Source organism: Chrysemys picta, chromosome 7 (genome assembly GCF_011386835.1).
Source record: "Chrysemys picta bellii isolate R12L10 chromosome 7, ASM1138683v2, whole genome shotgun sequence".
In the NCBI taxonomy this organism is placed as follows: domain Eukaryota; kingdom Metazoa; phylum Chordata; order Testudines; family Emydidae; genus Chrysemys; species Chrysemys picta.
Window position 1 is genome coordinate 58,130,692 of NC_088797.1, and position 26,103 is coordinate 58,156,794.

Consider the following 26,103-nt stretch of genomic DNA (forward strand, 5'->3'; position numbering starts at 1 on the left):
ATGAAGGCCAGGGGTAGCCAGTGCTCTCGGCTCTCATAGTCCTCCTTCCTCTACTACCAGCTAGGAGCAGGTTATTCTTCTTCCATACACCTCCTGTTAGTTGCTTGTCTTGCCACGCTCCTCGTCTGCCCCATCAGCATGCAAGTTACACCCACTGAGACTCAGCAGTCCCAAGTCAGATGTAAGTTACATAGTGCTGACAGAGAATGAAATCAGTAGGGTCCAAGGTAGCCCCGTTGTCGGTCTCAGACAGCAGCGAGGAACAGGTGCATCAGGAAAGTGCAAGAATCCCTGTGAAGCATAAATCACACGTCAGTAAGCAGACAAGGGTCTACTTTAGCATCTCTCACTGTGTAACCGAAGGGGGGCACAGATGCCCTCATTTGCCCTCGAGATTTGTCCTAGAGAGCAGAGGACAGCAGCTGACCATCTCTTCTCCATCACCCCAGTGATGTCAAGAAGGTGTAAGGGAGGGGCTAGAATTTGGCCTGTTGTACACAGGGTGATTACTCATGCCTCATAGGAACACGAACAGCATCGGAAGGACATGAAGGTTGACACTGGAGTCTGAGCCAGCTAAAATCCAAGTTAGCGCCAAGTGCCCCTACCCATTCAGCAGCGGGGCCCGGTTCCAATACAGGACACTCAGGACAGCAATCTAGGTGCTGTCCCACAGATATACTCAGATAAGGGCAGACTGGGAGATGTGCCCAGGAAACACAGCAGAACAACTGGCAGAGGGGGGATAACAGGGCAACTATTACAAGAGCTGTGACAGGCTTGGCCAAGCTGCCAGCGCAGAAACATTCATGCTTGTTCCAAGGCATCGCCAAGTGCATTTTCCATACAACTGCAGGTGGATTGTAAGACTAGAGCATGGCTTGGCTTCCAATCGCACAGCTCAGGTGGCTGCAGGCACTTGGTCTTTGGCGTTACCTCCATACCACGCCCTCAGGGTGGGGAACAGGCAGGTCCAGTCACATCTGAGGCTTGGTTTCCTTTATGAAGCGTATTGTTGCCTTTAAAGAGCGCTGGCTTTAAGGCCACTGGGCTGGCCCTCGAGCCGTACTGAGCTAGCTGCTCTCTCACACGAATCTCCTCTCCCCTGCAGACTGGAGCTCCTGCCTCCATCTCTCTGCTCTGCATCTTCCATCTTCCATGTGGAGTGTGCGCGACTGGCCTCACAGACCACAAAGTCTCACAAATAGGGGAGGATGGGAGTGTTGCCTGAAAACCCAGCGGAGGAGCGTGCAACATGGCAGGGAGGGAAGAATTGGCTGAGGAGCAAGGCAGGACGTACAGAGACGTGTGGGGAGGCAGCAGGGGCTTGTACAGCAGCGGGCAAGATCCCCAATCGTGCTGCCTTTAGTAAGACCCCACTAAAGCTACAGCCGCCTCTGCCTCGGAGGAGGCGCTCCTCACACAGACCAAACACCACTGCTCAGGGGAAAGAAGACAGTTTATTAAAAAATAAGTTAGCACAAACACAGCCTACAGTACAGAGCACCAAGGGAAGCAGTCAGAACATCTGCCCAAGAAATTTAAAACAAAGACCGATTTTTAAACTACCTTTAGGGTGCCCTCCCCTGCCCAAAGTCGGCTGCCCCGCTGCACCTGAAGGAGTCCCGAGTTCCCAGGGCCTCGCTAACGGAGCAAGGGAGAAACGATGACTGCCCCAGACAAAGCGCCACTCCTGCCCCCTATGCCTCACCGCAGACCCTAGCAAGCCAGAAGGGTAACACCAGCATCGAAACCATCGCGCATAAAAAAAAGGGAGCAACCCCACATTCCTCCCCAGAAACCTACCCACTCATGTCCCACCTCAACGCTCCCACAGTCCTGGCCAAATGCATCCACCCACGCCTAGATCCATGTCCCTACCCAGGCGTGCTGTACACAGAGGCACACACTGGCCTTTGCGCCACTTTCCCCCTCTTCCCAGCCACACGAGCAGCAACCAGACCGATGGACAAGCTTGAGTCTCTGTGAGCACCTGGGCGGTGTGTGCGCTCGCACTGGAGTCTCTTTCGTGCCCCAAGCACACTGCGCACTACTGCGCCTTCTTCCCCTCCATCAGATGGCCATTCAGACAGTTGCCGTTCAGATGCATGGGACTGGCACTCTTTCCCCAGTACCACACAATGGCTTTGTACAGGGCATAGGCAACACACGCCAGACAGAGAAGGAAGAGAGCAAGGATATCCAGGCAGAAGTACTCGTAGAAGGAGAGGTCGTAGACGGCTGGGCGAAGGTACGGTGCCCCGTCGTGGCGGAGGATGTACTCCAGCCAGTACACCGTGCGGTTCAGAGCGTGCATAGGCGTGTCTCGGTGCAGGGCTGAGATCTGCTTGGCTGCTTTATTGTAGCTGCAAGAGGGGAAGCAAAAAAGTCACCCACTGTTATTTCACAGTCACTTCTCTGGGTAGAATAGCCCCTTCTGACTCATGACGGGCCCGAAGCCTACAAGGAACCAAGCAGCCTCAACTCTCACCTCTCATGAGCAGGCTCTAGATCTGTTCCCCAGGTCCTTACAATCACCGTCACTGATAGTTTTACTCCTGTTAGCCCTGCAGAGCCGATGCAGCTATGGCCATGCCAGCCAGAGTCTGTTCTGCCTCATGCATCATGAGCGGAGCGGTCAGCTAAATTCTAGTGACAGAATCTTTGTAGCAGGCATCACCATCAGAGGCTTGAAGGACCCGGCTGGATTCTCACATCCTAGGGGGAGCAGGCAGGTGGCAGAGGCCCTTTTCTGACTCTGGGCTTGATTCTGCCTAGTGCCAAGCACCCTGACGTCAACAGCAGTTGAGAGTACTTAGTAATTTAAGGGAGCAGGCAATATGACAACACTTCAATCACAGGATCCTGCCAAGTCCTCTCAGGAGCATTCTAGCCAGTATCACCCAGAAGTCACTTGCTAGCCCAAGGGTCTTAAAAAGCAGGTGAAGAATAGTATCTAATAGATACAAGCCCTAGCACTGTCTGTACTTACTAGTCTCCACATAAAGGTAGTTTAGGCACGACCAAACAGATGGCAAAGAGAGGCCTTAGGTGGACCCGATAACATGCTGCTATTGAGAGGGGAGGAGTTTTGAACAGCAGCATCTCAGGGAGCATTCCAAGAGAAACCCAAATAAAATCAGATCAGTTTCCCCTTCACCATAAAGACGGGCAGACCTATGGTTTTGGCTGCTGCTGACATCAGTCTTAAAAATCAGAAGGCACTGGAGTGTCCAGGCAAGTGAGCGATGCACCTGGTGGAACCACTGCTTGAGCCAATGTTATGGGCTTCCAAAAGGAGGATGCAACCAACTGTTCATCTGCTCCCCTTTAACCCAACAGCTCCATCACTCAGAGAACCTCACCTGGGGTTGGAGAGAACGGTGACTATGGCCTGGTAAAGGTCCTCTTCGCTTACTCGGCTCCAGTCCATGAGAATCCCCATCCCTTTTGCCTGAACTCTTGTCATGATGTCGAACTGGTCCCCATAGAAAGGGAACCCCACAACTGGCACTCCGTGATAAATTGCTTCGAATATGCCATTCATCCCACAGTGGCTGATGAAGGCTTTCACGTTGGAGTGACCTACAGAGAAGCAAGAGACGGTGATCCCCCTGCAGATGCCCCAATTTGCTCAGGCCTTCTCCATACAAACACTTGCTGTACCCGTACAGGTTTGGGAGAAACAGGGCATGTCTTGGGGATAGGAGGAGGGTGCAGAACCCTGAAGGATCCCACCATCTCCTGCCATGACACTAGGCTGATCAGACAGCAAGTATGAAAAATTGGGACAGAACGTGGGGGGTAATAGGTGCCTATATATGACAATGCCCCAAATATTGGGACTGTCCCTATAAAAATCAGGCATCTGGTCACTCTACATGACACTGAGCTGGTCAGACCCTGAAGAAGCAGAAGGGGTGGAGGTTGGTTTCACTAGATAAGGAAGCGATTGTTTTCTGATCAGACGCGCTCTGGATGACACACACTACAGTGGCATTTTCTTTGCTCTGGTTGTGAGTAAAACCCTGAATTACAGCATTTCTCTCCCTGTCTTACCCAGCAGGTCGTTCTGGGGCAGCCACTCCATCATCAGCGTATTCTCACCCAGGTTATTTGGCTTCTGACCAAAGTATCTGCCAGAAAAAACAGAGAAGGGAAACCAAGAGAAAACACACTGAGCTGGAATCACCCTGGGAAACCCAATTCCCCACCAAACTACATCCAGAGATAAAGGTGCCCCCTCACCTCCACACGACCCTCTGAGGAAGGCGTGCAAACGCCCCAGCCATCTTCTCCACCAAGTTGCTCGGGAGCGCTCGGATCCCAATGCCAAAGGAGACGACGACAACACCAGCATCCGCAGCTTCCACCCAGCGGCGCAGGCCCTGCAGGTGAACACGCACAGCTGTGCCTCACAGCCTGTCCTCCAGAGGGCTTGGACACCCCACCACCACCATGGGAAAGCCCTCCCTGCAGAGGGGGAAACTTCACCCATCAGTATCTGTAGAACTTCTGCTTTCATGGACACAATCTGGCTATAAAGAACGCCTTCCCCACTGCACTCCGCACAAGGTGGTCTCACTGAGCTGGCATATGGTTCTAGAAAACAGCTGTGTTTTCGGATCATAGCTTTGCCAGGCAAGAGCAAAGTTACCCGGGCGCTGGTCAGCCTCTCAGCTGGTGTTGGGAACTATCAAGAGAGCCAGTTTCATGATGCTGCTTTGAAAAGCTCTGAGCAGCAGGAGCGGGGACTGGAGTCACTAACCAGTGAAGAAGACCCCAAAAATACAGGCCCAAGCCTGGATAGGAGTGGAGACTTGTCCTCTTCTAGAAACCAGGCAGGTCTGGAAGGGATGTGAGGAGAACTGGGCACCTTTTCCATCCCAGCATCAGAAAGGACTTACTAGCCAGATGCAGATATGAAAGGAGCCCCTGAAGCAGGGCCTAGGGACAGCACCTGACAGAAATCCCAGCAACGCCCCTCTCCCAGCAGTGGCTGCGGATCTCAGGGTCTCATTAGGATTTTGCTGATGAGAAGCGCCCATCCTTGTCTTTAGTACCGATCGCTGGCTAATTGATTTAGTCCTTCAGGCCCAGATCCTCAAAAGGTATTTTGGCCTTGGCTACACTGGCGATGTACAGCGCTGCAACTTGCTGCGCTCAGGGGTGTGAAAAAACACATTGGCACCCTCACTATAAAAATTGTCCCAGCACTCCTGGGTGTAGGTAGGTTTTCCAGGCTGCCAAAAGGCTCTGAGTATACACACGCACGCACACACCCCGGACTCTCTTTAGCAAAGGGAATTTAGCCAGCTGGCTCATTATGGAGCTGCAGTAGCCAACATAGGGAACCAGTTTTCCCTTAGATTGATTTGGACTGATCTCAGTTCTTATCTCCACCTCCTTGACCCCTCAGGTTTCCCATGGCCCTTCTCCTAACATAAGAGGATTTCAGGGGAAGGTTTTCAAAACTACTTCAAGGAAGGGGATGTCCAATTCCCATCAAGCACCTTTGAAAAATCTCTCTCTAACCTCCAACTTCCTTAAAAACAAAATGTTTGACAAGGGCTTAGTTAATATGTGTGGGGAATTTCCCCCCCCCCTCTCTTCCAGTTTTCAAACCCCCCCCCCAAAAGAATGGGGTATGAGGGAAGATTCAAGGGGGGGAAAAAGCAACTTCATCTAGAAACTGCAAATCTTGTATTTGCCCTCAAAAAGGCCTACTGTCAGAGTATGATGTGTCAGCAGCTGAAAGGGTCTATTCCAGAGTTATTCTCATACAGTATCTGACCCTTTAAGACCCTTGGCAAGTGCTGGTTGGGTTTTTAACCCTTTCTTGACCGCGTGGGTCATTCTGTCAGCAAGAAGGTCAGAAATTAAATTAAATGATTGGAGATTCTCTTGAATGTGAAGGAAATGTTTTCTTTTGGAGGTGCAACTGTTTGTAAAACCTACATTTTTAAAGGAACAGGAAATTCTGGTGCCCCTCCTCTACTTGTGATACATTGATGACATCTTCATCATATGGACCCACGGAAAGGAGGTCCTTGAAGAATTCTACCTTGAAGCTTTCAACAATTTCTAGCCAACCATCAACCTCAGCCTGGACCAGTCCACACAAGAGATCCACTTCCTGGACACTACAGTGCAAATAAGTGATAGTCACATAAACACCACCCTATACTGGAAACCTACTGACAACTATACTTACCTACATGCCTTCAGCTTCCATCCAGGACACATCACACAATCCATTGTCTATAGCCAAGCCCTAAGATACAACCAAATTTGCTCCAATCCCTCAGACAGAGACAAACACCTACAGGATCTTTTTCAAGCATTCTTAAAACTACAATACCCACGTGGGGAAGTGAGGAAACAGATTAACAGAGCAAGACGGATACCCAGAAATCACCTACTACAGGACAGGCCCAACAAGGAAAACAACAGAACACCACTGGCCATCACGTACAGCCCCCAGCTAAAACCTCTCCAGCGCATTATCCATGATCTATAGCCTATCTTGGAAAACGATCTCACACTCTCACAGACCTTGGGATGCAGGCCAGTTCTCGCTTACAGACAACCCCCCAACCTGAAGCAAATACTCACCAGCAACTACACACCACACCACAGAGACCCCAACCCAGGAATCAATCCCTGTAGCAAACCTCGTTGCCTACTCTGTCCCCATATCTACTCTGGCGACACCATCAGAGGACCAACCACATCAGCCACACCATCAAGGGCTTATTCACCTGCACATCTACTAATGTTATATATGCCATCATGTGCCAGCAATGCCCCCCTGCCATGTACATTGGCCAAACCAGACAGTAACTATGTAAAAGAATAAATGGACACAAATTGGACATCAGGAATGGTAACATACAAAAGCCAGTAGGCAAACACTTCAATCTCCCTGGTCATTCTGTTACAGATTTAAAAGTCACTATTCTTGAACAAAAAAACTTCAGAAACAGACTTCAAAGAGAAACAGCAGAACTAAAATTCATTTGCAAATTTAACACCATTAATCTGGGCTTGAATAGGGACTGGGAGTGGCTGTCTCATTACAGAAGCAGCTTTGCCTCTCCTGGAATTGACACCTCCTCATCTATCAGGGGGTAGCCGTGTTAGTCTGTATCTACAAAAACAACAAGGAGTCTGGTGGCACCTTAAAGACTCATCTATTATTGGGAGTGGACCACATCCACCCTGATTGAATTGGCCCTGCCAGCACTGGTTCTCCACTTGCGAGGTAACTCCCTTCTCTTCATGTGTCAGTATATAATGCCTGCATCTGTAACTTTCACTCTATGCATCTGAAGAAGTGATGTTTTTTACCCACGAAAGCTTATGCCCAAATAAATCTGTTAGTCTTTAAGGTGCCACCGGACTCCTTGTTGTTTGAGGAAATTCTGGGTATTTAAGAAGTAGCTATAAATCCTGTAAATAGATAAATTACCCACATCATAATAAAAACCCAACATCAGAAGTTCCGGAATTTCATCGTTAAAGCTCTCTCTGGAAATGCAGCCGACCTTGTATCAATGCCCACCCACTCACCAAGAATGTCCTTTAACACAAATACTAATCCACATTTCCAGCACAGACCACAAACTCTCAGCTACCTTAAAAACAATAAGGATATAAAGATCCAGAGCTACTGGGATTGCTTCCATACTGGGACATCAGGGTTTGGGCCCCAGTTCAAAATGGAAATATCTTAATCTACATACAGGTCTACAAATGCCTTCCTCTCCCAAGCCCTAGCATCCTACAACCCAAATGCAAACAGCTGAACCACCAACCATCTCATCTCTTAACCCTTTGAGTACAGCATCTCACAGCCAGTGTTCCACTACAGGCCAAGTCTTGCAAGATGCTGGGCATATGGCTGATCCAGAATAGAATGCTTAAGCACACCAGTAATCCCATGGAAGGCAACTGGACAACTCACATTTAAAGGTAAGCACGTGCTTAAATGCTTTGCTGGATTTGGCTCAGCACCTGGCAGGATTGGCCCCAGGCCTCATCCACCCTCTCATATATACGTGGGCTGTTCTGAACTGTATCTGTAGCCTCCCCACGTTACTCAGGCACCATGAGGAAGGGTGGTTACCCACAGGGGCAGAGTCAAGGATAGTTGTGGAATTTTTATTCCAAAGTTCTCAATTTAAAAAGAGTGTTGCACCTAACATTCTACCACTCATGATTTCATTGATATTTATCAACAATCTTAACCAAGCCTGTCATCTGAGGCTGGCATTTTGTCTCAATTTCAATTCATTGGCTGGGCGTGGGGACCCTCCTGGCAAGCCAGGCCACCTTAGCCTGTTCTCTCTGAAGATTTCCAGCATTCCTCCAAGTAGCAGAGCTCCACCAGTGGTAGCAGCTATGGGAACTCTAGTGTAGTCAGGTCTCCTGACACTCAATTCCAATTGCAGGGAAGTGTCACATCTGTACAACCCCAGGGAAGAGAACAGGATTAGCACAGGGGAAACTGAGGAGCAAAGTCTGGCTTCCAGAATCTAGTACTGGTTATGCTACATAGGAACAGCCATACTGGGTCAGACCCATGGCCCATCTAGCCCAACATCCTGTCTTCCAGTGGTGGCTGGTGACAGATGCTTCAGAGGGAATGAACAGAACAGGGCAATTTCAAGTGATCCATCATCTGTCACTGAGTCCCCGCTATTTGCGGGGCTGGCAGCTGGGGGAGGGGAGAAACTTTCTTTTAACTTGTAAACGGAGCAGATTCAATATGGGATCAGAGTGAGAATAAGCAGGAAGCCCGGGCAAAGTTTTTATTGTAAAAAGGTCACTTATGGAGGCCGGGAGGATTGAGGGAACAGGATTAAAAGGAAAACTTGGGGAGGCTTCAAAGACTGGTGAAGCAATAGGACAACAGAGAGGAGACTGCTCAGTTCAAAGCCCAGAAGAAGTCAATATTGGGCTTTTCCCAGGTCGGTATAGGGATTATCATTGCCAGTGCAGAACTCCCCAGCACTGTCAGATGGAGGCAGCGTTACAGGCTCCCGACATGGGATGGGGGACCCAAAACTGCATCCCACCTCCCCCTCAACCCCAACACACACTTGTGAACTGCAGAGAGTTGCCGTACAGGTTTCACAGCCTGTGGCACAATTTGTGAAGCTCAGGGGTGCTGATCAGGTCCCTCAAGGGAAAAGACACCCTGGATTGATCTCTGATTACAGCCCTTAGACGCCCTGGCCAGGACCAGAAAAGTTAACCTCAGAACTCTAAAGCCAGCAGCCCCTGTAAGCAGCCCCTCCTCCTGTACTTACCACAGGAAGGGGCTTTTCAGGCTCAGCGAGGATTCCCCCAGTGAAAATGACATGTGGGAGTGTGGGCCTGGGAAAGTCTAGCACCACATCGTTGCACAGGAAGAAGAGGCTGGTCCCATAGACAAGCTCCAGCATGGACTTCTGCGGCTCCACCCCGTGTTTCTGCATGAGGCGGTCGAACTTGGGCAGGATGACCAGCTTGGTGGCGATGCGAGTGATCACGTAGACCAGGAGATTCCAAGTCCGGCCCACCAGCCCCATCCTGTCCGTCATCAGGGAGTTGAACTCGGGGACATAGGCGACGGGGGAAGTGGCGCCGATCTCAGCTGGGTACCAGAAGCCGGTGGAGATCACGGCGTATTTGACACCAAGGAGGTGGGCCAGAATGAAGCCACACATCTCATTGGGGTCTACCAAGAACAAGTCAAAGCCCTCACCCTGGAGCTGCTGCAGGAGGGCTGCATCCCCCAGCACTAGATCACAGTTTTCCAAGTACTTTTCCAGGAAGGAGAAGATCTCCAGGGAGGTCTTCTTCCCCTGGAAGACACGCTTTATCTTCTCCTGCACCCAGGCGTCCGCGCTCTCCGTGCTGAAGATCCCCCTGTACGTTTGCACTCGGAGGCCTGGCAGGAAGGGCTCAGATTCCCGACCCTCGTGGAGGAGAAGTGTGGCGTTGTGACCCCGGTCATTCAGTGCCTCCGCCACCCGCATGAAGACCCGAAGGTGGCTGTCAAAGACGATGGTGGGCATCACCAGCACTTTGGCACCATGGCAACAGTCCAGACTGAAAGCAGCCACCATGAGGAGGACAGCAACAGGGTGCGGCGGGAGCCTCATCTCCATCGCTGCAGAGAGAGAAATGGGCAGTTACTGACCGACTCGTGCTGTAGGTCCTGGACACTGTCTCTGTGGGCTGTGGAGAAGGGAAGGTGCCCTGTGTGGTCACCATCTACTGATGGAGACTTTCCACAGGCAGGGTCACATGTTTAATATGACTCAGGCTTCTCCATGCATCGTTTCCCCCTCTTCCTCCTCATCTGTTTCTGTGTTCTGTAGTTTCCCCACAAGGAGGTCCTAAGTGGATTTCCCCTGCCTCTTCCCCTCACCACTACTTTTTAAAGCCTGGAGCTGCTCTGGAAAAGCAGCACTTTCCCTCACAGCAGACCAGCTCCCTGGATGTGTCTGATAAGTCTTTACTGCCATTTACACATGGGCAGAGCCAGTGCAGCTTGGTAAGGAAGCTGGATTCTACCCTGGCTTATGTACCTACAGCAGGCCTGTTTACGAAGCTCCAATCCGCGATGTCCACGCAAGCCTGCTGAAAGGACAGCAGGCTCACAGAGGCTGCGCCAACGGCACAGTTTGGCCTGCAACTCCTTTATTACTGGTGATGATGCACATGAGGGAAAGCGCTCGGCTCGCCCCTCAGATCCCAGGCTACACGTTGCAGGGCCAGCGGCTACTACTCAGCCGAACAAGGCTGAGACAGAACAAGTGTTCAGCCTGTTTCCCAGAGAGGAGCTACACTCTCAAAGGAGAGAGCACTAAGCAATGAGACCCCGACTGTGGCGAGCAGAGAGGGTGCAAGATTGTGGCCCAACCAGACCTGCTCACGAGGCAACTGGGCCTCAGCACAGTTTGAACATCTGAGGAGCCACACAGCAGCTTCTCCTGTGGCCATAGGAACACCAAAAGAGGGTGTACAGGGTTGTACAGCTGGCTGGAGGAAGGGGAAAGCCAGCTGTGGAAGGAGCAGCAGAAGGGGCCCACAGGACTTGCAGGGGTTGGAGGGACTCACAAAGCCGTGGCTGCAATACAGCATTTCTAAGACACCCCCTCCCCCAGGGAATGCCTTCATATTGTTACATAATTCCCAATTGGAAGCAACGTTCAGCACAGCACCACTGCACAAATCCAGGGGCATCACCGGAAACCAATGTGCCTCAAGACATGAGGCCTTGGCCAGAGCTCACGTTCTGGGAAAGGGGACCCTATCTGGAAACGTTCATAAGCAAGTGACTATCCTGAGGCAGATCCAGCGCAGAGGCTTGGGAGGAACGGGCCCTCAGAGATGTTACAAACAGAATAGAAATGACGGAATTTTTGACTGTTTAGATTCCTGCCCTCATTCACATCCACCAAACCCCATGGAAGTCAGTGGAACTGCAGGGTCATGACAGAGCAGAAGTTGGCCTAAGATCTTATCCAGGCCTCACACACTAACTTGATCAACCCCCTCTCTCCTTCCCCCCCACCCCAAAAAGAGGCAAACAAACAAGCCCCTGCTAAATGCAACCTGCATCCAATTCTGGTGCCACCTAATAAGGATTTGTGCTGAAAGGTGAATGCAGCCCAGAAAGGTGAAGGGGATGTGGGGATGGGAAATTCTCTCGCCAATGTTCCGTGGCCAACTTCCGTCAGCAACACATGACTACAGCCCATTCAGAGAGCCTTGGCAGCTGCTTGCCAGGACCCTTCCCTGGCACCATGCCACACAGATGCAAGTGGGGGGGAATTATCATGACCCCACTCTGGAAAGCAGGAGGGGAGGGGAGCGGAGGTGGGGGAGACAGCTGTGGTGACTGCACTGGGGAAAATTAAATGTTTGCTTGGAGGAGGGGGAAGGAAGAGGATTAGGTTGGGAGTGGGGCTCACACCAGGTCTAGACAACCGGGAAGGTGCAGACACTAAAGGGGAGCTTGGACAGGCACACAGTAAAGGCAGAGGATGGGGGTTGCACCACGGAGCTGTGCAAGAGTCTGAAAGGAGACGTCCCCACACCACGTCCTACTCCCCCGCTTACCTGCGTTTTACTGAATGAAAGGGGCTCTTCTCTCCTGGTAGAGCTGCAGAAAAAAGAACAATCGACAGTCAGCAAAATGACAGGGCAGCATCCCCTCACCCAGGAAATGAAGCCAGCCCGATCCTCAACTCACTGGGCTACAGCATCCCATCCAGAGCCCCGATTCCCCAGGGAACACCAGGGGAAGGAGGATCAGTCGGCCAAGGAGTCATGTCAATTTTGCCAAGTCAGAGCAAGACTCCTTCCAGCCTGCCACGCGGAAGAGAACATACAAGCACTGGGGATACTTTCTGGGAAAACTTTCTGGGAAGACTAGGGTTGGGGAGGGAGGTTTGGTTAGAGGGGAGGGTGTGTGAATGTGAGCTTGCGGAGCCTGGGCTGGACAAGTGTCTTGGAGAACATGCAGGGAGGGCTGGGAGAGGGGATGGGTTTTCTGAGGGCGTGTATGGGGATAACAGGTCAGAAAGGGAGTATAACTTGAGGAGGGGACTTGGCTGATGTGAGTTGCCATGTAAATCAAGGAAATTAAAGATATGGTTTTTTAGACACACTGATACTCCTTTGTCTGCCTTGTCTCCTGAGATAGCGCTGTAAGGTAGGGACAAACAGCCTTGTACAGCCGCAAGTACAAGGGAGCCCTTATCTCTGGGGTGACCCAAATAAATAAGCTTTTGGTGTGAGTGTCAGAGCAGGGGGCTGTTGCTGACCCAGGGGCCTGGCAGGTGGTGCTGGCATCCCCTCTTTGGGGGATCAATCCCTAGCAATGGGAGGGATCAGCCTCCAGACCCAGGACTCTCCAATCTCTCCACAGGCCCTTCAGCAAGGCATGATGGGATCTACTGGAATCCTCCCCTTCTCCCTGAGACGGCCCCATGTGTTCCCACCAGCCAGATACTCCTCCGCCCTCCTCACAACTGACTCAACTCTGCCCTGCCAAAACTCCGCACTCCCCAGGTGCTCACGATGGGCCCTGGCTTGAGAACTGTCTGCAGCCCACAGTGCGAGCGGAACTAGGTTTAGAGCATGAAGCAAGAGGCATGTCTTAGGCCAGGCTTCCTGCTAACTGCACCTATGGAACCCCTTCTATCTGTACCATGCACGTCACCACAGCATCTGAGCGCCTGACAACCAGTCCCCCCGTCCGGGGTCATGGCTGCAGGTACCCACCCCCCCCATCCTCACTCTGCAGGCTGGGTGGTCATATTTGACAAGTTCAGTGCTGGGAACCTGCGATGGGGGTATTAGAGGGGAGGGGTCTGTGGGGGGTGGGAAAGAGAGCCCAGCCCCTTTTTGTACTGACGAGCTGGATGCTCTACAGCAAAGGGCCAGGGGGAGGTTATGGGAAAGGGTCACATGCCACTTTCTCCCCAGTTCGGGTCTCTTCTCCCTGTCCAGTCGTGTTTGCCCCACACACCCCATTATTTTCCCTCCACTCCTCTCTCCCAACCTAGCCCTCTCCAGGCCCGGATCCCACATGCACCCAGCTCAGACAATCCCCTCCCCTCTACAAGACTAAGACACCCCACCAACTCAGTCCCAGCCCACCCCCTCCCAGCACCTCACTGGCCCTGGAGATGCAGGAGTAGAGGGACTGTAGCTAGCTCTGCTAATCCAGATTAACCCCACTCCGGCCTGAATTCCGAGCCTGCTGCCTGCAGGGACTTCTGGTGGAGCAGCTGCCCGCCCCCTAGGGGCAGCCAGGTGTATCTCATTGGAGCTGCAAGGAGTTCTCTAGTGGCAGCAGATGGTACTGCACCCTGCACACTAGAACCTTTACAGAAGAGAGCTGTGTGGCTCGAAAGATTGTCTCTATCACCAACGGAAGCTGCTCTAATAAAAAAATAGTACCTCATCTGCCTTGTCTTTCAGTCTATAGTGAGGCTAGCACCTGGGGGCATTACTGGGGGGCCCAACGCATCAGTCCAGGTCTGTACTGTACATAGGCCAGTAATAACAGATTCCAACAGGGAATGCAAGGAAAAAGGAGGAGGCCACTGTGACTTCATGAGAGATTGCTTTCAATAAGATAATTAAAACAAATCTATACAGGAAACAGAAAAAAACCCCCACCCAAAACACCTCGCTAAGGCTTGCGGGAAAAAGAGCAGCAAAAAGAATGAGTTAGAGAGCCAAAATGGGTAATACGAAGGGCTCACGTTTCATAGTAACTGAGAGGAATTCTTTGGCCTATGTTATGCAGGAGGTCAGTCTAGACAACCATCTTGGTCCCTTCTGGCTGTAAGATCTTTGAATCTATTTTTGCGAACAGGGGCTGCTAACAGGGAGTTTCGCAAGGAGTTCTCCAGGTGAAGGAGGAGCAATACAGCACCCTTTTGGGCTGACAGGGGGCTGCAGATGGGAGTTTGACAGAGGGAGGCTTACGATGGTTAGGAAGACCCGCAACACCTGTGCCAGCACTGCTACTGTCTCCTCCACCTGTGCCTGTAGCCAGACAGAGTGCCTGAGCATGGATGCCTCTACCCAGATCCTGGTGTGGTTCTGCAAAGACTGTAACTTGCAATTTCCACTTACTGATATCCAGGCTGCGGGGACCATCCAATGTGAGAGGTGCCTGCTGGTGGAATCTCTCAGGCAGCAGGTGGGAGAGCTACAGGAGGAGGTGGCTAGGTTGAGGAGCATCCGTATCCACGAGCAATTCCTCGACAGTGTCCATGTGGAGACAGCTGAGGTAGCTGTCCCAGTACACAGGACTGCTGATACACCACTGGTGGAGGAGGAGATGGCTCAGGGTGGACACTGGCAGCTGGTTACTTCTGGCAGCGGGCAGCGCTCCACCCTTGCTCCGAACCCTCCTGCCGTGGTTATAGGTAACCGTTATGCTCTTCTTGATACAGGAAAGAAGGAATCACTCCCTACAGTAAAGGAGTAGAAGCCTCGTACCCCTAAGGCTGGAGAGTCTGCTGCCACCACTGCGAATAGGAAACGTAGGGTAGTGGTGGTCGGAGACTCTCTGCTGAGGGGGACGGAGGCGCCCATCTGTCGCCCTGACATTTCATCTCGGGAGGTATGCTGCCTGCCGGGGGCCCGTATCCGAGACGTTACGGAGACATTGTCGAGGATTATCCAGCCCTCTGACTACTACCCCATGCTATTCATCCATGTGGGCACAAATGATACTGCGCGGTGTGACACTGAGCGGATCAAGAGTGACTACAGGGCTCTGGGAGTACGGGTGAAGGAGTTTGGAGCGCAGGTAGTATTCTCTTCAATTCTTCCTGTCAAAGGTAGGGGCCCAGGCAGAGACAGATGCATCATGGAGGTGAATGCCTGGCTGCGAAGATGGTGTCGCCAGGAGGGCTTTGGCTTCCTAGACCACGGGATGCTATTCGAGGAAGGACTGCTAGACAGAGATGGCGTTCACCTTTCGAGGAGAGGAAAGACCCTATTCGGACACAGACTGGCTAACCTAGTGAGGAGGGCTTTAAACTAGGTTCGACGGGGACAGGTGAGCAAAGCCCACAGGTAAGTGGGGAACATGGAGACCGGGGAGATGGGTCGGAAACGAGAGGGAGTGTGGGCTATATTGGCAGAGAGAAAGGAGAGTCAGGACAAAACTGGGAGGAAAGATCAAACCAGTATCTTAGATGCCTATATACAAATGCGAGAAGTATGGGGAATAAGCAGGAAGAACTGGAAGTGCTAATAAATAAATACAACTATGACATTGTTGGCATCACTGAAACTTGGTGGGATAATACACATGATTGGAATGTTGGTGTGGATGGGTACAGCTTGCTCAGGAAGGATAGACAGGGGAAAAAGGGAGGTGGTGTTGCCTTATATATTAAAAATGTACACACTTGGACTGAGGTAGAGATGGACATAGGAGACGGAAGTGTTGAGAGTCTCTGGGTTAGGCTAAAAGGGGCAAAAAACAAGGGAGATGTCATGCTAGGAGTCTACTACAGGCCACCTAACCAGGTGGAAGAGGTGGATGAGGCTTTTTTCAAGCAACTAACAAAATCATCCAAAGCCCAAGATTTGGTGGTGATGGGGGACTTCAACTATCCAGATATATGTTGGGAAAATAACACAGCGGGGCACAGACTATCCAACAAATTCTTGGACTGCATTGGAGACAACTTTTTATTTCAGAAGGTTGAAAAAGCTACTAGGGGGGAAGCTGTTCTAGACTTGATTTTAACAAATAGGGAGGAACTCGTTGAGAATGTGAAAGTAGAAGGCAGCCTGGGTGAAAGTGATCATGAAATCATAGAGTTTGCAATTCTAAGGAAGGGTAGAAGGGAGAACAGCAAAATAGAGACAATGGATTTCAGGAAGGCAGATTTTGGGAAGCTCAGAGAGCTGATAGGTAAGGTCCCATGGGAATCAAGACTGAGGGGAAAAACAACTGAGGAGAGTTGGCAGTTTTTCAAAGGGACACTATTAAGGGCCCAAAAGCAAGCTATTCCGCTGGTTAGGAAAGATAGAAAATGTGGCAAAAGACCACCTTGGCTTAACCACGAGATCTTGCACGATCTAAAAAATAAAAAGGAGTCATATAAAAAATGGAAACTAGGACAGATTACAAAGGATGAATATAGGCAAACAACACAGGAATGCAGGGGCAAGATTAGAAAGGCAAAAGCACAAAATGAGCTCAAACTAGCTACGGGAATAAAAGGAAACAAGAAGACTTTTTATCAATACATTAGAAGCAAGAGGAAGACCAAAGACAGGGTAGGCCCACTCCTTAGTGAAGAGGGAGAAACAGTAACAGGAAACTTGGAAATGGCAGAGATGCTTAATGACTTCTTTATTTCGGTCTTCACTGAGAAGTCTGATGGAATGCCTAACATAGTGAATGCTAATGGGAAGGGGGTAGGTTTAGCGGATAAATAAAAAAAGAACAAGTTAAAAATCACTTAGAAAAGTTAGATGCCTGCAAGTCACCCGGGCCTGATGAAATGCATCCTAGAATACTCAAGGAGCTAATAGAAGAGGTATCTGAGCCTCTAGCTATTATCTTTGGAAAGTCATGGGAGACGGGAGAGATTCCAGAAGACTGGAAAAGGGCAAATATAGTGCCCATCTATAAAAAGGGAAATAAAAACAACCCAGGAAACTACAGACCAGTTAGTTTAACTTCTGTGCCAGGGAAGATAATGGAGCAAGTAATTAAGGAAATCATCTGCAAACACTTGGAAGGTGGTAAGGTGATAGGGAACAGCCAGCATGGATTTGTGAAGAACAAATCATGTCAAACCAATCTGATAGCTTTCTTTGATAGGATAACGAGCCTTGTGGATAAGGGTGAAGCGGTGGATGTGGTATACCTAGACTTTAGTAAGGCATTTGATACGGTCTCGCATGATATTCTTATCGATAAACTAGGCAAATACAACTTAGATGGGGCTACTATAAGGTGTGTGCATAACTGGCTGGATAACCGTACTCAGAGAGTTGTTATTAATGGTTCCCAATCCTGCTGGAAAGGCGTAACGAGTGGGGTACCGCAGGGGTCTGTTTTGGGACCGGCTCTGTTCAATATCTTCATCAACGACTTAGATATTGGCATAGAAAGTACGCTTATTAAGTTTGCGGATGATACCAAACTGGGAGGGATTGCAACTACTTTGGAGGACAGGGTCATAATTCAAAATGATCTGGACAAATTGGAGAAATGGTCTGAGTTAAACAGGATGAAGTTTAACAAAGACAAATGCAAAGTGCTCCACTTAGGAAGGAAAAATCAATTTCACACATACAGAATGGGAAAAGACTGTCTAGGAAGGAGTACGGCAGAAAGGGATCTAGGGGTTATAGTGGACCACAAGCTAAATATGAGTCAACAGTGTGATGCTGTTGCAAAAAAAGCAAACATGATTCTGGGATGTATTAACAGGTGTGTTGTGAGCAAGACACGAGAAGTCATTCTTCCGCTCTACTCTGCTCTGGTTAGGCCTCAGCTGGAGTATTGTGTCCAGTTCTGGGCGCCGCATTTTAAAAAAGATGTGGAGAAATTGGAAAGGGTCCAAAGAAGAGCAACAAGAATGATTAAAGGTCTTGAGAACATGACCTATGAAGGAAGGCTGAAAGAATTGGGTTTGTTTAGTTTGGAAAAGAGAAGACTGAGAGGGGACATGATAGCAGTTTTCAGGTATCTAAAAGGGTGTCATAAGGAGGAGGGAGAGAACTTGTTCACCTTAGCCTCTAAGGATAGAACCAGAAACAATGGGTTTAAACTGCAGCAAGGGAGGTCTAGGTTGGACATTAGGAAAAAGTTCCTAACTGTCAGGGTGGTTAAACACTGGAACAAATTGCCTAGGGAGGTTGTGGAATCTCCGTCTCTGGAGATATTTAAGAGTAGGTTAGATAAATGTCTATCAGGGATGGTCTAGACAGTATTTGGTCCTGCCATGCGGGCAGGGGACTGGACTCGATGACCTCTCGAGGCCCCTTCCAGTCCTAGAATCTATGAATCTATGAATAATACTGTCAATGCCTTTCCTGCCTCCCTATATGAGGTTACAGGTGGAAGAGGAAAAGTCCCTTCTCATTGTATAGGATAATAACCAAAACCCCATACCCTAAAATGATAAGCTGTAAAATCGGAGCCCCACAGATTGTGTGATTGGGGGGGATTTGTCAGAGCCCATGCACAACAGGTCACAATGTAAAACTGCCTTTGTTTCTTCATGGAATTTTACCACCTCAGGTTTAAGCCTTGTTGCGTACCTGGGATGCCAGCAACATTCCAACACCAAATCAACTGGTTGATCCAGGGACATGTAGGAAAATCTCTCTCATCATTGTTATTGTACAGTCCTGATTGGAAGCGTCACTTGGAGCATACAGCATCGGTCTTGTATGAAGCACTGAAAGTGTGTTTGACCATCAAGTTTATACTAGATAGCTCAGACAGAGTATCGGGATCCATAGGAGAGAATGTCAAAGATAAAGGAAGCAGGAGAGGTTGCCCAGAGGTCAGATTTTTATTGGGAGTAGAAACTATTACGAGGAGGTTTTGTTTATCTCTCTATTTTTCTATATTCGCTGCATCTCTGACCATTAGGCTTTGTCTACACAGGAAAATTGTAGCAATTTATCTTAATTCATTTAGAAACTGTCAGTCAGTGTTTCCATGAAAGGGGGCTGCACCATCTTATTTAATCCTAATATTGGTTTATCTTGAATTAAAAAATTTAAAGGAACAAGGTAATCTAGAGATGGGGATATTATTACATTTGAGACACTTCCTCCCCCCCCCCCCCCCCCCCCGCCCCAGTGCCAAAAAGTCCATCAAATCATAGGACTGGAAGGGATCCCAATTGGTCATCTAGTCCAGTCCCCTGCACTGAGGCAGGACTAAGTATTATCTAGACCATCTGTGACAGGTGTTTGTTTAACCTGTTCTTAAAAACCTCCGATAATGGAGATTCAACCCTTCCCTAGGTAATTTATTCTAGTGCTTAACTATCCCGACAGGAAGTTTTTCCTAATGTCCAACCTAAATCTCCTTTGCTGCAATTTAAGTCCATTACTTCTTGTCCGATCCTCAGTAGATAAGGAGAACAATTTTTCTCCCTCCTCTTTATAACAACCTTTTCTGTACTTGCCCCCTCTCAGTCTTCTCTTCTCCAGACTGAACAAACCCAATTTTTTCAATCTTCCCTCACTAATCATGTTTTCTAGACCTTTAATCATTTTTATTGCTCTCCTCTGAACTTTCTCCAATTTTTCTCCAACTTTCCCGAAATGTGGTGCCCACAACTGAACATAGTTCTCCAGTTGAAGCCGTATCACTGCTGAGTAGAGCGGAAGAATTACTTCTCGTGTCTTTCTCTCTCACAACACTCCCGCTGATACATTCCAGAATGATGATCAAACTGAGAACCTGTTTTGGTCAGCCAAGATTTTACTAAGCCTTTTGAAGTGCAGCTCTGAACCAGCAGAATGGAGGAAAGGAATAGCCTATCCAAGAATAAGCAGAAAAGTGAACTACAAAGCAAAATAAGGCCCCTTTAGATTTTTGATACAGAACAAGTTTTTTCTGGCTGGTTTCAAATCAGGTTTTGGCTTCTCTGTTTCAGTGCACAGATTCCAAGAAAGACTGGAGAATTTGGCCATGCCAGTTCTCACCAAGTGAGGGGGAGCGCATGGGCAGATAGATTGCTTCATTGGCATTGAAGCCTGTTGGCTGAGTTCACGTTTCTGACACTTGGTTGGGAGGAGAGCTCTTAGAAGATTCCCTACACCCATTCCCTCTAAAAGTACCGTTGGGGAAAGAGCCTCTCTCAACTCTAGTTCTCCAGAGGGCTCTATAGCAAAAAGAAGGAATTCCAGAGACTTTATATACCAGATCTGTCTGAGGTTTGACAAATACACCCAGAAGAATATTTCACACACCAGATGTAGGCTTGAGCCCTTTCCTGCTCCTTCAAAAAAGTTCCCCCCCCTCCCCCCCAATGCATTTACCTATAAAGGCTTCAGAAGAGCAGAATTCCTAAATGCAGAAGGTGGGAGTTCATTCCTCTCTTTCTCCAGGGCGCCTGGGATGTGACCCTTTAAATATTCCACCCACCCATGCACTTTAATGTCTAGTTCCTCAGCACCAAGAATCCCTTCTGTGCTCTGTGTGGACGAAAGGCATTGAAGCATTTCTCTCTGCTGCAGCCTGCTGTCTTCCCAACTCTTCCCCAGAGCAGGAAGGAATATATCTTCCCTTTTGGTTTCCCTATTTAAATGGTGGGCCAAGTGATGCAGCACAGCTGTAGCTCATCTGAAGCCAGAAGGAAAGAGAGAGGACTTGTCTCAAGGATGCCAGAGGCTCTTACCTGGGTGGGAAATTAGTGTTCGCTTCTTCTCCCTAGTTTGATCCAGAAAGAGTGACTGCAGCTGCTTTCAGCAGCTTGCTAATAACAGGCTTTGGCTACTGGACTGGTTGTGGTGTAGCAGCTCCCTTAAGAAAGTCACAAGTGCGGCTACCATGAGTTTGCAGAAACTGAAGCAATATGGGTAATTCTGCTGTATAAACAGGCAAAAGGCTAATATTTCACTTCAGACAGGCACTTCTGGAACTAAGAGGAAACTGTAGTAAAAAGCCTCCAGGACAAAATACCATACAGAGCACATTCTCAGGCAGGAAAGTGTAACCCACGTTCACTTTTTGAACAAATGTTTTTATATTTCGGTGGACTTCATTGCCACTGGTTCCAGGCCATCGTTTTACAAGGCTGGCTTAGTCACCCGGTCAGTGACACTACTTTACGAGATTCTTATGTGAGACTCGAACCCACGCTCCTGTAGCATTCTGCACAAACCATTCCTGCAAAAGGTCTATAGCAAAGCAAGGCTAGATTTACCCTAGCAGCAGGGGGAGATTTTAAACACAAAACTGTCACAGATATAGTCGTTTTCTTATGCAGAACAGAAAAAAAATGAAGTACTAGAGAGAATCTATAGAATAATATTCCAGAAGGTCACTGTGTGTGTCATTCTAAAGCCTAAAATGTCTGTAGAACCAATGTGAAGGGATGGAAGCAACTACAAGCATGGTCGAGAGTTCTTTTTATTCAGAATATGACCAGTTTCAAACATCACTGGGTTTCACAGTCTACCACCATCCAATTTTTAGGTTCTCATCCGCTTTTACTTGACAAATTACATGCATGTGGTGTACAGCTACAGTAAGACATGCGTGTACCTAGACCATTGTGATATCAGAGGTAATCAACCATTCACCACCCTTCCTCTCGACAGCTAATTTGCATGCAACAGTTTCATTGGTTGTATGAGGGATAGTGCCACACTTGTGAACCCAACTGCAATCTGCACAAGTCTCACAGCACACACCCCTAGATACAAATCAACAGCCACCTGTCCCCCACCACAACCAGTATACACAACTCCAAAAACATAAGGCCCTTCACTGCAGCGCACACCCTTATTTGCCACCCACACAAATCTCCCAGCACAACATAACAACACACAAATCAACAAACCCACCACACATCACTCCGAAGTCTAGAATGCCTGTAGAGTCAGTGTGAGGCGATGGAAACTGCTACAAGCATGGTTGAAAGCACTTTTTATTTAGAGTATCATCAAGTTTAATCATCACAGGGATTTGCAGTCTGATACTGTCCAGTTTTAAGTGCTCAGATATTTTTGGCTTTTTCTTTTTTTAACAAACACGTGATTTTACAAATTACACCTGGCTTGGGGATACTAGTAGGTCAAATAAACAAAAAAGGGATTAAATGACCAATCAGGTGAGATATTGGACTCAGAGACAAAAAGGTCTAGAAAGACAGGAAGGGACAAAAGCCTTGAAAACACATCTCTTGATAGAGAGCAAGTTAATAGAATACTTGGAAGTTCACACATCCAAGCAACAGGCTCAGCTGAAATGTATGCTAGGATAGTAAAGGGGTTCAAGAATTTAAGTTACTGGATTACTAACAATATTTTTTTTTAGAATCCATAAAGAACTAAGGAGATACCAGAGTGTCCAGCTTCAACAAAGGAAAGAAGCAATCCTATCTATTACTGCCCTGTAATTACAGCTTTTCTCTGTAGTAACACAGTGTATTTTAAAAAAAGTAATTAAACATCCTACAAGGTTATGAAACCATGAGTAGGAAGCACTGAGAATTTATAAAGAATAATACTTGCCAGACAAGCTTGATTGCTCTTGACAGAACATTACAACATTAGGGCAACAGTAGATATAGCTGAATTTTAGTAAAGCAGTTAATACTGTGTCTCAGAAAGGCTTATTCAAATTAGCTCACCAGTCTTGAAAACTGGCTGAACTACCATAAACAAAGGTTAAAGAAAAATGGTCTGAATAGGGAGCCACTGTCCAGGGGATACCCTATGGATGATAAGACCTAATCTTATTTAGTAGAGCTGTCAATTATAGAAGAAGAATGTTGGTGAATATTGGTTCAAATTCATAGAATCATAGAATATCAGGGTTGGAAGGGACCTCAGGAGGTCATCTAATCCAACTCCCTGTTCAAAGCAGGACCAATTCCCAACTAAATCATCTCAGCCAGGGCTGTGTCAAGCCAGGACTTAAAAACCTCTAAGGAAGGAGATTCCACCACCTCCCTAGGTAACCCATTCTAGTGCTTCACCACCCTCCTAGTGAAAAAGTTTTTCCTAATATCCAACCTAAACCTCCCCTACAGCAACTTGAGACCATTACTCCTTGTTCTGTCATCTGCTACCACTGAGAACAGTCTGGATCCATCCTTTTTGGAACCCCCTTTCAAGTAGTTGAAAGCTAGGGTGACCAGATGAGAGGAAGAAAATATCGGGACACATGGGGAGGGAGGGCGTCATCAGCGGAGCAAAAAAAAAAAGCAATGCAGCGAAATATCGGGACAAACACCTAAATATCGGGACAGTTACCCTATTGAAAGCAGCTATCGAATCCCCCCCCATTTCTTCTCTTCCGCAGACTAAATAATCCCAGTTCCCTCAGACTCTCCTCATAAATCATGTGCTCCAGCCCCCTAATCCTTTTTGTTGCCCTCTGTTGGACTCTTTCCAATTTTTTCACATCCTTCTTCTAGCGTGGGGCCCAAAACTGGACACTGTACTCCAGATGAGGCCTCACCAGTGCTGAATAAAGGGGAATGCTCACATCCCTCGATCTGCTGGCAATGCTCCTACTTATACAGCCCAAAATGCCGTTAGCCTTCTTGGCAACAAGGGCACACTGTTGACTCATATATCCAGCTTCTCGTCCACTGTAACCCCTAGGTCCTTTTCTGCAGAACTAGCCATTCGGTCCCTAGTCTGTAGCAGTGCATGGGATTCTTCCGTCCTAAGTGCGGGACTCGGCACTTGTCCTTGCTGAACCTCATCAGATTTCTTTTGGCTCAATCTTCTCATTTGTCTAGGACCCTCTGTATGCTATCCCTACCCTCCAGCGTATCTACCACTCCTCCCAGTTTAGTGTCAGCTGCAAACTTGCTGAGAGTGCAGTCCACGCCATCCTCCAGATCATTAATGAAGATATTGAACAAAACTGGCCCCAGGAGTGACCCTTGGGGCACTTCACTTGAAACCGGCTGCCAACTAGACATGGAGCCATTGATCACTATGGTCTATGGGTCGGGTCCTGCAAAGACTCATGCACATGTTTAGTTCCACTGAAGTTAATGAGACTACTCTCAGGCATAATCTTTGCAGACTCAGGGTCTAGATGAGTTTCAGTCTGAATGTTAACAGTATTTTTCTGGTTACTTTTTACTACTATTAATTTACAGGATGTTAAATTTAGTGCACGAGTATTAGTCACAAGAGAGTCTCATTGGGACATTCATAAGTGATGCAAACACCACAACAAAGGTTGTGAATTTTAGAATTAAATTCACAACTAAAGTTTACACACAGCTAGTTAGGCAAGGAGTCCATATAGAGAAGAGAAACAACCCTGCCTACTTTATCCATCTAGGCTCTTAAACCACACCCGTTATGTAACCAGCCAAGGGTGAGAACATTTCTAATCATATATTTGATTATAAACCTGGCACTTCACACCAAGAAGAATTAATGGAAGAAGTTGGTGAATAATCTTGATTAGCCGATTTGAGAATTTCACAACACCTCTGCGGAAAAACTTGCAAACTGAAAACAGGGCCAAGTTTTCCAAGTTATTCAGCAGGAATTTGCCCAGATTTATTTTAACATCTTGATTAAGACAGAGGAGGCAGTCAACAGCAGGAGAGGAGACATTTGCAGAGGAAACGAAAGGCCATGGGGACAGGGAGCTGCTTCCGCCCCTCTGCAGCAGCAGGGTAAGATTCCAGGCTAAGGCTTGTAAAACAGGACCAGCTACTGTACTAGTTGGTTCACTGCAGTAGCAAAAGAGCACAGTTTGCCAGCTAAGGGTAGCACGTATATGGAGGTCCTATTTCCTGGGCAATGCTGCCAAAGGCACGCCTGCCAACACAGGGAACACCATTGGCTGAATTACTTTACATGGGCTCTGAGGAGGGCGAGCCGTTTGCAAATTCAGCTAGAGCAGACAGCCACATCCCAAGCTGTAGCTCATCCAGCTCACACCTCGCCCACGTGCTCCGAGCTCGCTACTACCCTGCAGCCCGCTCCAGGAGCTGGGCTTCCCTTCCAACATCTGGAGCGCTCTGAGATCCCGTCCAGAGCCGGGGCGATCCCAGCCCTGGGGCCGCGATTAGCCAGGCGGTCGGATCACGACCCCCGCTTTGATGGGCTGGGGGGCGCTCCCTTGCTGCGGCCGGGGTGACGGGGAGGGGGTCCGGGGTGGAGCCCACTAGCCTGTTCGGGTCCCCGGGAGGCTAGCGCAGAGCCGGGCGATCGGGGCCCGCAGGGGGACCTAGAGACGGAGAAGCTGCCCCCCAACACCGGCCCGGGCCCAGAGAGAGAACAGCCCCCCGGCCCGGCCATACACCAGCCCGCAGCGCCTCTCACCCACCTGTGCGTCTCCAAAGGCGGCCGCGGCACTAGACAAGTCCCGGCCGCCTCCCTCCACCCAGCCGGGACAGGTGCAGCAGCAGGGAGTCGCGCAGCGATGCGGCGGCTAGTACTGGCATTGGCCTCCCCCTCGGGCCCCTTTCAGCCCGGCCGGCCGGCACAGGCGGAGCCCGCCTCTCAGCCCACACGCCCGGCTCCCATTGGCAAGCGGAGCGGCCCGGCCTCTCCGCGCTCCGGAATCCCCGCACACCGCGGGCCCCCAGCTGGGAGCCTCCCGCCCACGGGCCTCGCTAGGGGGCGGCCAGGGCCCACGGGGATGCAGCGTTGGCGGGATCAGGCGAGACAGGACTGGGAGGTGGCGCCTCCCTTCCCCTGCCCCAGCGCCTCGGGCACTAGCTCGGCAGGAAGGGGGAGCCAGGCGCAGCCCTAGGGCCAGGGGGTGTGTTACGGTCGCCCAGCGCCTGCACCCAGGGCCGGCTCCAGTCACCAGTTTAACAAGCAGGTGCTTAGGGGCAGCCAAGGGAGAGGGGCGGCACCTGCGGCAATTCGGGCGGC

The 26,103-nt window shown here is 49.3% G+C and overlaps 1 protein-coding gene across 2 annotated transcripts; it reads right to left on the bottom strand.

Annotated features, from left to right (window-relative positions):
• Positions 1 to 1,441: 1,441 nt before the first annotated feature.
• Positions 1,442 to 25,725, bottom strand: LOC101945157 (2-hydroxyacylsphingosine 1-beta-galactosyltransferase-like). Of its 2 annotated transcripts, none has more exons than XM_005285521.5 (7): positions 25,550 to 25,725; positions 12,118 to 12,160; positions 9,315 to 10,159; positions 4,249 to 4,388; positions 4,060 to 4,136; positions 3,366 to 3,585; positions 1,442 to 2,366 (listed from the first exon to the last, which is right to left on the bottom strand). In XM_005285521.5, exons 3-7 carry the CDS (start codon positions 10,155 to 10,157, stop codon positions 2,051 to 2,053), a joined length of 1,596 nt encoding a protein of 531 aa, XP_005285578.1. In that variant the 5' UTR covers positions 10,158 to 10,159; positions 12,118 to 12,160; positions 25,550 to 25,725; the 3' UTR covers positions 1,442 to 2,050. The 2 variants fall into 2 exon arrangements, with proteins under 2 accessions (XP_005285578.1, XP_023963722.1); XM_024107954.3 differs by lacking the exon at positions 25,550 to 25,725 and adding an exon at positions 20,916 to 21,025.
• Between the last annotated feature and the right edge of the window lie 378 nt (positions 25,726 to 26,103).

Coding starts and splice junctions, on each gene's coding strand:
- LOC101945157 (XM_005285521.5), bottom strand. CDS start 10,157: ATGGAGATGAGGCTCCCGCCGCACCCTGTTGCTGTCCTCCTCATGGTG. Junction 4,389..9,314: donor CTGAAAAGCCCCTTCCTGTG/GTAAGTACAGGA, acceptor GTTCACCTGCAG/GGCCTGCGCCGCTGGGTGGA. Junction 4,137..4,248: donor CCTCAGAGGGTCGTGTGGAG/GTGAGGGGGCAC, acceptor TTTTTCTGGCAG/ATACTTTGGTCAGAAGCCAA.